Source organism: Lithobates pipiens, unplaced genomic scaffold, assembly GCF_037356315.1.
Source record: "Lithobates pipiens isolate NorthernLeopardFrog02 unplaced genomic scaffold, aLitPip1_a1.2 Scaffold_28, whole genome shotgun sequence".
NCBI classification, from domain to species: domain Eukaryota; kingdom Metazoa; phylum Chordata; class Amphibia; order Anura; family Ranidae; genus Lithobates; species Lithobates pipiens.
The window spans coordinates 50,624,752-50,636,790 of record NW_027507789.1 but is presented as its reverse complement, the minus strand read 5'-3'; the positions used below and the strand labels follow the sequence as shown (position 1 = coordinate 50,636,790).

Sequence of the window (12,039 nt, the reverse complement as noted above, 5' to 3'; positions counted from 1 at the left end):
TCCTAAAACAGGTATGTGCCTACCCTATAGTAAAAAAGGGTGGGGGCCCTGGCCAGCTTGGTGAGAATCCCTTATACACCTATGTGTTGTGGTAACAACAATGTTGCCACAATGCACCATAAATATGTTAGTGTGCCATTTGTAATGGCACCCCACTAAGGAAAACACATATGTTGTGGTGTGTCGTTTTGCTAAAAATGGTGCATGTCCATTCTGGTGTGTTGACTGCTTTGTTGCAATGACCGTCAACATGTGACATAATGCATCCTAATGTAGAGCACAAACCGGATTGGTCTGGCATTTTGATCCCGGGTTCCATTGCCTAATAAACAAGCAACAGCCAGGCACACAACTTTTGCATTCTCAGAAGCCGTAAACAGTCCGTGTAGCTTTTCTTTTTTTTATTTTGGATGGGGTAAGGGTGATCCTAGGGATATTCCAGCAAACTGAGCAGCAAGCGAATAGGAATTCTAAAATATTTTCAGTCCTAAATGCAAAGGGTAGCAACTAAAGGTCTTCAAAGAGAGTTAAGGAAACTCCATGGATCCAACAGACTACTTACTGTTTCTGATTTCCAGACAGCCAAGTGCAGGTTCAGCAAACTTCAGTACTTCAGTTGCCAATGTACTGGATCTGTAGGCCTTTCTAAAAGCACTCCTGGAAGCATAGGACAGAGGTTCCCCAGCCAAACTGTAGCTGGGACAGCACAGAAAGGCTGCAGTCCAAGGGAAATCTCCCAGGGGTGCCGCAGCCCTCAGTCTGGGTCTCCCCTAGGACCAAGACTCTTCGGCACTGGACTCTGGCCCATCTATAGCTCTCTGAGCTCCCTGCTGATCACCCTGAGTCCAGAGCAGACCTGGCTAATCAAGCCATACCTCCCTCATTACAGAGAGGCCAAAAACTACATTTAGAAGAGCAGTATCTCTGAGGATGCTACAATAACACAACCCAGAAAGGAACAGTGTGTATGGGCCCTGAGGTATAAAGTGTTACTCAAACAAACTCTTTAACTAGTTACAGACTACCTGCCGCAGTTGTAGTGTGGCAGGTTGGCTTCCCTGCGCAAATGGCCATTGTACGTATAACAAACATGTTATACTTACCTCCTCTGTGCATTGGTTTTGCATAGAGCAGCCTGGATCCTCCTCTTCTTGGGTTCCCCTTCCCTGCTCCTGGCCCCTTCCTCCTGTTGAGTGCCCCCTCAGCCAGCAGCTTGCTGTGGGGGTACCCGAGCCGAGTCACAGTTCTGTGTGTCCATTCAGACATGAACCCCCGACCTGGCCCTGCCCCCTCTTTCCCCTGATTGGCTAATTGACTTTTATTAACATCTGTGAGAGCCAATAGCACTGCTGCTGTGTCTCAGCCAATCATAAGGAGAGTCCCAGATAGCAGAAGACACTCATGGACATCACTGGAGAGAGATGGGGCTCAGGTAAGTATTAGGGGGTGCTGGGGAAGCTGCTATACACAGAAGTTTTTTTTTATCTTAATGCATTGCATTAAGATAAAAAACCTTCTGCCTTTACAACTCCTTTAAGTCACAATAAGGGCAAATATATATATATAAATATATTTTGGATTAAGTAGGAGGGTGTTTTGCCATCTGTATCTTACTGGGAAGATTACCCTTCACTTCCTGTTCTATAGCAAAAATATGAAGTCAGAGGAATTCCCATCAAAGTGAAAGAATCCCTTGTGTGACCAGGAGTGAGACTTTGAAGGACCAAGAACAGTTGAATATATCAAAAAAGTACAAGATATATTAACACAAATAGACAGACAGTGATTGGTAAAAAATTGGTTGATCAATAAAAGCAAAGAACATGGGATACAGTGAACAACATGGAATCAAACCACTAAATGAACCTAAGGATCCATTGTCAAGGGTAAGACAGAGGAGATCTATTCTGACGTGGTTCAACATAAATAGGTGAACATCTTCTTCAGGGACAGTAGGTTATGTGGCTCCAGCTTTATGCAAACTCAATACCATCTATCAACGATTCAATCAATGGAGATCATAACTCAGAACCCCAAATGTAAACTGCAGGCCTCCTAAAGGGACCAGAGCTCCCGAAGGACCATTGTGCATGAAGCACTGATGTCAAGCATGTATGTCATATGGGACACTGGATGACTATGACAATTGGAGAAGATCTTAGCTTTGGGGCCATATATTTGCAACACCCCGATGGAAAGGGAAGGATAAGCACAGCCTTAATTGAGTATAGACCAATTATATTTATCTGTTAAGCCTGAGCATATCTAGTTGTGCATCAAAACAGCGGTGTAGCTGCTGTCTCCCCGATACGTCTTCCCCTGAAGAAGATGTTCATCTATTTCTGTTGAAACGCGTTGGAATAGATCTCCTCTGTCTTACCCTTGACAGTAGATCCTTAGGTTCATTTAGTGGCTTGATTCCATGTTGTCTACTGTATCCTATGTTCTTTGCTTTTATTGATCAACCAATTTTTTTACCAATCACTGTCGGTATATTTGTCTTAATAAATGTTATACTTTTACGATATATTCAACTGTTCTTGGTCCTTCAAAGTCCCACTCCTGAGGAACTCTCTTTTTGCTATGGTGGCCGCATTAGCTTGTTTTTTTCATGCTTGTTCCACTTTCTGTCCTATGATGACAAAGCTCAATCACTGTATTGTATCTTTGGAGCAGCAGCGTTGTCACCTTGGGACAGGGAGTGTGTTAGAGAGCAAGAACTGGGAAAAATGCTGACTGATAAGAGTACAGCACAGGCAAGAAAAACAGGATGTTATCAGTTTACAAGCTTTCTGGCAGGATCAGCAAGAATTTGTTGTACACATTGAACATAGGGGGTTATTTACTAAAGGAAAATCCACTTTGCACTGCAAGTGCATTTGAAAGTGCACTGAAAGTTTACTTGGAAGTAAAGTCGCTGTAGATCCGAGGGGGACATGCAAGGAAAATAAAAAACAGAATTTTAGCTTGCACATGATTGGATGATAAAATCAGTAGAGATTCCCCTCATTTCATATCTACCCCTTAGATTTAGAACGACTGCACTTTCAAGTGCACTTGCAGTGCAAAGTGGATTTGTCTTTCGTAAATAACCCCTATAGTTACATAGTTAGGGCTCTTTCGCACGGGACGTGTCCGTGTACGGAGCCCGCTCTGCTCAAGCAGGGGATGGCTCTGTCGATCCCCGCTGAGCAGGAAGATGACAGGTCCATCTCTGCACACTGTGCAGGGATGGACCTGTCAGAGCGCCGCTCTCCCCTATGGGGGATCGGATGAGGACGGACCGCAGAGTCTGTCGTTACCCGATCCGCAGACGGATCGAAAAGTAGTTTTTTTCTCTGTCACACTTTTTCAGATCGGAGCGGGTCGGATGTCAGCGAACATGTCACCGCTGACATCCGACGCTCAATAGAGGTCTATGGAGCGTCCGTTCAGGTCCGCTAAAAAACTGACAGGCGGACCTGAACGGACAGTCTTTGTGAAAGAGGCCTTAGTATGGTTGAAAAAAGACACAAAGGGGGTTATTTACGAAAGGCAAATCCACTTGGAAGTGCAGTCGCTCTAAATCTAAGGGGTAGATTTGAAATGAGTGGAAGCTCTGCTGATTTTATCATCCAATCATGTGCAAGCTAAAATGCTGTTTTTTTTAATTTCCTTGCCTGTCCCCCTCGGATCTACAGAGGCTTTACTTCCAAGTGCACTTCCAGTGCAAAGTGGATTTGCCTTTCGTAAATAACCCCCAAAGTGTTCAAGTAAAGACCCAGGTGTAAATGGCAGGCGAGAGTATCCAGCAGAAATAAATGGGGAGAGACTAATTCTATAAAATGGGCAGCCTAAACCAAAGGATCTTTACCGTAACTCAGACAATGAAAAAAAGAATAGGAGGGGAAGAAAAGAGGGGGGGGGGGGGAAAAGGAAGAAGAATAGGAGAGGTCCCATGGAATCTTGATAAGCATAGGATCAGATATGTAAAAAGAAGGTGATCAAATCTAGATGTATGGGCATACTCAATCCAGGGATGTCAGGTCCGAAGGAACTTATGGGAATCAGCCAAGATCACTGTCAACTATTCGTTAAACATAATGTTATGCATGCAGTGTGTTTTACCACCTCGAAACTAAGGGTATGATTTTTCCAGGCCCAGCTTTTTGAATTTTAGTAGCTGTAAAGAGGTGTGCAGCCAATTGCCATTCTGAGTGGAAGGGAGAGTCAATTTGTTTATGAAGTGAAGTAAATAACCCCCAATGTCCATCCAGTTCAACCAATAAAAAGGGGAAAACAAAACAATTTTTTTCTTCCTACAATCCTGTATATACAATTCCTTCCTGATCCCCCAAGAGACAATCGGATGATCCCTGGATAAACTTTACCTATCAATATATTAAAGTACTTTCAGCGGTACAATATATTTACCAGACCAAAAGGGAGCACGTACTGTAAGTGACATTCCTTGTTAAGGTTTGCATACTATTTAAGAATGGCCCCATAATTGGGTGCTGAGGAGGCAATGAGAGGTTCTGTAGGTATGTGCAGGCAGGAGTTTCACCTAAAAGTGGTTCTAATGGTAAAACATTTATTCCCTAATGCATTCCTTGCATTAAGGTAAAAAATATTTTGCCACATGCTGTGCCCTTCCCCTTAAACACTTACCTGAGTCCTGTATTGATCCAGTGCTGTGCTCCTCTGCCGGTCTTCTCCCCTCTCACCTCACTCTCACAAGCTTGGCTGAGAGCAGCGGAAGCCATTGGAAGCCAATGTGAACACTGAACAGACCCCTAGGGTCCTTTGACTATTCCACTAGGATATTTCAATGTGAGGCTTCTCACTATCTTGAATATCTCCTTGGCTGTCTGACCAGGCAACCTCAGTCTCTTCCTGGAACCTTCTGGCCATGTTTTCAAGGGGTGGCACTGTGAGGCTTGGGCCTTTTACTTTTTTACAGACTGGTCTTCACGTACTGTAACTGTTAAACAGTTTTTGGGCACTGCTACCTCAATTGACCTGTTTTTTTTGGACTGGACTAAATTCCCAGTATTCTTTTTGTTGACCACATCCAGTTGTTAGGTCTATTCTTCCTAGTTAGGTAGTATGTCGTTCCACCTGTTGAAGGGTTGTTTTGGCCCACAGCTATTGCTGGTGTGGGCTCAGTGTCCCATTAGATAAAGCTATTCCCCTTAGCAATGATCTCTTCTGTCCTGGCATGAGCAACAGTATGTTGCTCTGTGGCCTTCCTCTTTTGGTAGCAGATTCCCATGTCTTGCAGGTGGTTTCATCAGATTAAGATCTGAAGACGGTCCTTCTGATTGTCCTCTGTTCAGATCTGTCATTGGTCCTCCTGTAGGATGCTTGGGCACACACGGGCGCCTGGACAACAAGGGAACTTGGTACAGTAGGACAGGAAAGCATTTGCCCTGTGCAGCTCTCTGAAGCAGCTGAAAGTCAGTTCTCTCCCTCAGGCCAGCTTTTAGTTGCTGCAGGGAGAGACACAGACACAAGGCATCATTCTGTAATTGCGCCTCTCCCCGCCCACATCTGATGCCCCCCCTGTGTGCCTGGGCCCCCCTCTTGCAGGCTTCCCTGTCTTGCCAACGGCTGCAGGTACACGTGGTGATATGTCACAATCAGGATGGAGAACAGGGAAGGGGCCAGTAAATATGTAATTTACTAGCCACTTCCTTTTCTGAATGGACAAAAAGCGAGTGATAGGTACTGATCACTCACTCTGTTCATTCATAACTGAAAAAGAGTAAACTGTTTTTACTATTTCAGTTTATAAATGAACAGGAGCCTCTGTCTCCTGTTCATCTGTTCATTCATCTTCAGAGGCTGCAGAAAAAGGAATTGAAGAATCTGTGACCTCAATTTCTTTCTCTGTCTTAAAGGTGAGATGTCAGGGGTCTGTTTAGACTGCTGATATCTCACCAAAGCGCCCCCCCCCCCCACCCCCAACAATGTTGTAAAAAAAAAATGTAAAAAATATTTAAAACATTTTAAAAATAATAACATTGTAAAAAATAGATTTTAGAAAATAAAAATGAAGTTAAGAAGTTTTTAAATTGTAAAATTATATTAAAAAAATTGTAAAAAATAATAATAACCTTGTCAGGTAGGCTGTACTGGGCCCTGTGATTTCTAACAGCAGCCCTGTTTGGATTTCCTGTCTATTTCTGCATTTCTGTGTTGCTTTAAGAGCACAGTGCACCAACGCTTGGTGATGTTTGCTTTGTATATTACTTTCTATAAAAACTGAGGCACGATGGGTAGAAGAACGGTTATACAGGGGCTGGCTTACAACTTTTCCATTTGACCGTTTCCCAGCCTCCTGGTGGTCTCAGTAAAACCCAACAGTTTCTGTATTCCTGTGTTCCTCAGTTGGCTTGAAGAATGGAAATGCATACCTCCCAACTTTTTGAGATGGGAATGAGGGACACCTATCAGCAAAAGTATGCAGGCATAGGACACACCCCTTGCCACGCCCCCTTGATGGAGAATTGTACAAAAAAATAAGATTGGTTAAACCCACAAGTGCTTTTTTTACCACTACTATTCCTTTGTATTGGCTTTTGGAATTTACAAAGGAAGCAATTTAGAAATCAGATGAAATGTTTAGCACTGGAAAAAACTTTTTGATAGATAAAAAGTGCATTTTATATACATCTATATAGATCAAATGAGGGACAAATGAGGAGGAATGAGGGACAGAGGGACTTTGCTCCAAATCAGGGACAGTCCCTCGAAATCAGGGACAGTTGGGAGCTATGGAAATGGCAAATTTTTTTTTTTTCTTCGGTGGCCTGAGTAAGCACCTAGGTAAGAAAAACCCAGAATAACGGCTACTAGGATTCTGCATTAGCCAGATAATAAATGCCGAAGGACAGTAGGTTGGGTACCAGAGTCCAAGATATCAGCACATTGCTGTTGCAGTAGAGCATGTACAGTGTAATGTCACTCATGGACTCTCAAGCTAAATATGCAAATAGTAACTTTCTCCAATGAGGTCCAATAGGTGCTAGCTTGTCATTTTGCTGATCTCTGACACCCTCTCTTTGGGCAGATATAAGGTGGCTCACAAGCTTCACGAGATTACGAAATGTGCTTTATATCACCTACCTTGCGCCATGTCTTATTATCTCTCTTCCCCTTCGCTCTGCCACTTTATGCTGTGTGCTTTCACCGCGTCTCCTGGAAAGACTACAGGATGTCACTAGTTGCTTTGTTGTCTGCGGGATGGAACATAAAACAGCAGAGTCAAGGTGGGGCGGCAGGAGTCATTACTGCATTTCTGATTTGGTACATCACAACTGGTTCGCTCACTTGGAACAGTTTTTTTTTTCTACTTGCCAATGCAAGTAGGCGCGGCTACATATTTATAAATCTTGTCATTATTTCATCACTGCTTTGAGAAGCACTTTCTTTTGTGTTGCCTGGCTGATGTTATTCAGATATGTTAATGAATTCTTAACAGATGAGAGAAAGTTTTAGCTCTAGACGAATTATTCCAGCACCAGACCTTTGCTTCCCCAGTTTTTAGCTTTATGCAATTTTCATATTATTTTTCAGTAAAACCTTGGATTGTGAGTAACTTGGTCTGCGAGTGTTTTACAAGACAAGCACATTTTATTTTTTTTTAAAAATTTTAACTTGATAAACAAGTGATGTCTTGCAATACAAGTAGCGTCACGTCACAAATGAGTATAAGGCTCGGTTCACACTGCTGCGACTTGGGATATAACTTATGATACTCCAAGTTGCGTGACATCCCATGTTAATCAACGAGAGCTGTCATAATTAGCACTACTGAAGTTGCCTCGACTTTAGAAAAGGTTCTTGTATTACTTCAAGGTGACTTCTATCTGACTTTCGGCCATAGACTTTAATGGAAGTTGCCTCCAAGGTGGATCCTGATCCTAATTGATGTGATTTGGATCCGACATTACAGGAAGATTACCCAGTCATTCCCTGAAGTTGACTCGAAATTGACCGGGCAAAGTCATGACAACTTTCCGGTTGCAACAGTGTGAATTGCTTCTCTTCTCTTTTAGACCACTTTCACACTGGGGGTGGGGTCCGTTAGCGGTAAAGTTTTAGCTGTACTTTACCTTCCTTATAGCTGCGCTTTTTGGCCACTAGCGAGGGGTTAAAAGAAAGTGCACATGTTACGGCGCTGCCAAAACGCTTTGCAGGCACTTTGGCTGCACTGCCCATTCATTTCAATGGACTGTAGCTCCTGAAGCGCAGGTTAATTTGTTTTACTTTTACAGTAGAATTTATACTGTATTTTGTATTGCTGTAATAATTTTTATTTAAACAAATGGTTGTGTACATTACAATGGTATAGAGCTCATTAGCTCTGAAGCATGTATAATCAAATAACAATTGAAGTTTGATCATGAGTAGGGATGAGGTGAACACCCCCCGGTGTGGTTCGCAACATGTGAACAGGCAAAAAATTAGTTTGAACACGGGAACACCGTGTCTATGGGACATGAACATGAAAAATCAAAAGTGCTAATTTTAAAGGCTTATATGCATGGTATTGTTATAAAAAGTGTTTGGGGACCCGGGTCCTTCCCCAGGAGACATGTATCAATGCAAAAAAAACGTTTAAAAACATCTGTTTTTTCGGGAGCAGTGATTTTAATAATGCTTAAACTAAAAAAAAGTGAAATATTCCTTTAAATTTCGTACCTGGGGGTGTCTATGGTATGCCTGTAAAGTGGTGCATGTTTCCCGTGTTTAGAACAGTCCAAGAGCAAAATTACATTTCTAAAGGAAAAAAAGTAATTTAAAAGTACTCGCGGCTATAATAAATTGTCGGTCCCGGCAATACACATAAAAGTTCATTGAAAAAAAACGCATGGGATTCCCCCACAGTCCATTACCAGACCCTTTGGGTCTCCTATGGATATTAAGGGCAACCCTGAACAAAAAAAATTGTGTGGGATGCCCCCAAATTCCATACCAGGCCCTTCAGGTCTGGTATAGATATTAAGGGGAACCCTGCACCAAAATTAAAACACAAAAATGGCGTGGGGGTCCCCCTCAAAATCCATACCAGACCCTTCAGGTCTGGTATGGATTTTAAGGGGAACCCCATGCCAAATTTTGGGGTCCCCCATTTCATAAAAATAGTGTGAAAATGGTAAAAATGACATGGCACGGCTTGGGGACAAGTCCTTTATTAAAAAATAAAACTGGCCCACGAAGTCTTCTTTTTCTTCTCTTGCTTCGCCGACGGACCGTAAAAGAAAAACACCACCGACCCGCCTCCATGGGAGGCTCTCCGCCCCATGGCACGTCTTTGCTTTGACAGCTCTTTTATGACTGAGGGCAGGGCCACATGGTGACATCACCGGGTGGTCCCGCCACCTCTGACGTTACAGGGAAGCCATAGGGATGTCCCCATGCATTAGAGGTGGGCTGGGTCACCCGGCAAGGTCACCGTGTGGCCCCGCCCTCAGTTATAAAAGAGCTGTCAAAGCAAAGATGCGTCATACTGCGGGTGCCTCCATGGAGGCGGGTCAGTTGTGTTTTTTTTTTTTTCGGTCCGTCTACAGGGGCTGGTATGGAATTTGGAGGGACCCCCACAAAATTTTTGGGGTCTGGTAACGGACTGTGGGGGAATCCCATGCAGTTTTTTTCAATGACTTTTATGTGTATTGCCGGGACCGACAATTCATTATAGCTGAGTACTTAAATTACTTTTTTTGTGAACTTAGGCTTACTATTGTAAGCTGTAAGCATGACTGTAGATGTGTGCCAGCAAAGTGGGAAAATGGAGGCAGAGTAGGCCTGGACAGGGGAAGTTCTGTTCTTCTGTTAATGCTGCAGCAGGCATGTTATTGGTTTCTAGGATGCCAGTGGGTTGGGGAAGGGGCTGAAGGGGAGACCATAGGCAGCCTTTGCTAAACTTGAGGATATGCCACTGACCCTAGCTGCAGGCCAGATAAAATCTTGTAGTGAGCCAGATGTTGCCCATGGGCCTTCGTTTGGAGACTCCTGCTCTAAGGTCAGCATCTGCTTTCCAAGTTGCCTATTGTCACAATAAGTTCAATCTCTGTGCTTCAGCAGTAGTCTTTTTGTTCTTGGCTATGTGTACAGGTCTCACAAATATCATTCCCCAATGCTGTTACCTCTTTTGTAAAGTCTGAATGATCACTGGAAATGCCCCAGTAACTGATGATGACATTCTCCTAGATTCTTATTCTCTGGCAGACATTGAGAGAGTTTTCGTAGGATGAAGCAAAAGAACCCCCTTTGATAATAGAAGGTATATTTTATTGAAAACTTAGGTGTTGATGTGCAGTTTTGATCAGATAATTTTTTGGCAGGAAACTAAAATCATGGCTGGTCCACTAAGTGAGACCATTGGGAGACATTGGTCTGGTTTCATGCCTATTTGTTATCTGCCTGGCGAGTGGATCTCCATCTCTTCGGTCACACAAATGCGTTTCATTTGCGTCATCAGTTTCTTCAGGATGCTAGTACACATGTTTGATTCTCACTTACTTACAGTGCCTTGATAAAGTATTCATACCCCTTGAAATTTTCCATATGTTGTCAACCAAAAACGTAAATGTATTTTATTGGGATTTTATGTGATAGACCAACACAAAGTGGCACATAATTGTGACATGAAAGGAAAATTATAGATGGTTTTCATAATCTTTTACAAATAAATATGTGAAATGGGTGAGCATTTGTATTCAGCCCCCCTGAGTCAATACTTTGTAGAACCACCTTTCACTGCAGTTAGAGCTGCAAGTCTTTTTTGGGATGTCTCTACCAGCTTTGCACATCTACAGAGTGAAATGTTTGCCAATTCTTCTTTGCAAAATAGCTCAAGCTCTGCCAGATTGGATGGAGAGTGTCTGTGAACAGCAATTTTCAAGTCGTGCCACAGACTCTCAATAGGATTTAGGTCTAGACTTTGACTGGGCCATTCTAACACATGAATATGCTTTGATCTTAACCAATCCATTGTAGCTCTGGCTGTATGTTTAGAGTCATTGTCCTGCTCGAAGGTGAACCTCTGTCCCAGTCGAAAGTCTTTTGCAGACTCTAATGCCGCATACACAAAATCAAACTTTTCGACGGACTAGGTCATGTGTGGGCTCCAGCGGACTTTTCTTTCTCAAAAGTCCGATGGACCTAGAAATAAAACATGTTTCAAATCCTTCCGGCGGCTTCGAGTCCAGTCATAAAATCCGGTCGTCTGTGTGCTAGTCCGACGGACTAAAACCGACACTAGGGCAGCTATTGGCTACTGGCTATGAACTTCCTTATTCTACGTCATCACGTTTGAATCCGTCTGACTTTTGGAGTGATCGTGTGTGGCCAAGTCCGTTCATTTGAAAGTCTGACGGACCTCCGATGCAAAGTCAGTCGAAAAGTCAGATCGTGTGTACGTGGCATGACAGGTTTTCTCCTAAGATTGCCCAGTATTTTGGCTCCATCCATCTTCCCATAACCATTTACTAATTAGGTGACTTCTGAAGGCAATTGGTTCCACTGGATTTTAATTAGGGGTATCAGAGTAAAGGAATACAAATGCACACCACACTTTTCAGATATTTATTTGTAAAAAATTTTGAAAATCATTTATCATTGTCCTTCCACTTTCCAATTATGTGCCACTTTGTGTTGGTCTATCACATAAAATTCCAATAAAATACATTTACGTTTTTGGTTGTAACTTGACAAAATGTGGAAAATTTCAAGGGTTAGGAATACTTTTTCAAGGCACTGTATACTACATCTAAGACCATAAATTTAGACACTACATCTTCCAATCACACACCCTTTTTCTTCTGTATCCATCCACTTGCCAAACTGTTAAATTTAATGGGGAAAATCTCAAGTAAGTGCAATTCGGCTCAAGCTGTCTTGCCTACACACGGTCACATCAAATTCCGATCATTTATAACGCGGTGACGTACAACACGTACGACGTGACTAGAAAAAGGAAGTTCAAAGGCCAGTAGCCAATAGCTTCTGTCTCGTAGTTGAATCTGAGCATGCGTGATTTTTGGCGTGTCG

The 12,039-nt window shown here is 42.9% G+C and overlaps 1 protein-coding gene across 1 annotated transcript in view; it reads right to left on the bottom strand.

Moving 5' to 3' along the window:
• Positions 1-7,257, bottom strand: part of LOC143934791 (uncharacterized) — a 154,112-nt gene extending 146,855 nt beyond the window's left edge. The window contains 1 exon segment of the mRNA XM_077458417.1: positions 7,111-7,257. Coding sequence (XP_077314543.1) covers positions 7,111-7,120 — 10 coding nt within the window. The 5' untranslated portion in view covers positions 7,121-7,257.
• Between the last annotated feature and the right edge of the window lie 4,782 nt (positions 7,258-12,039).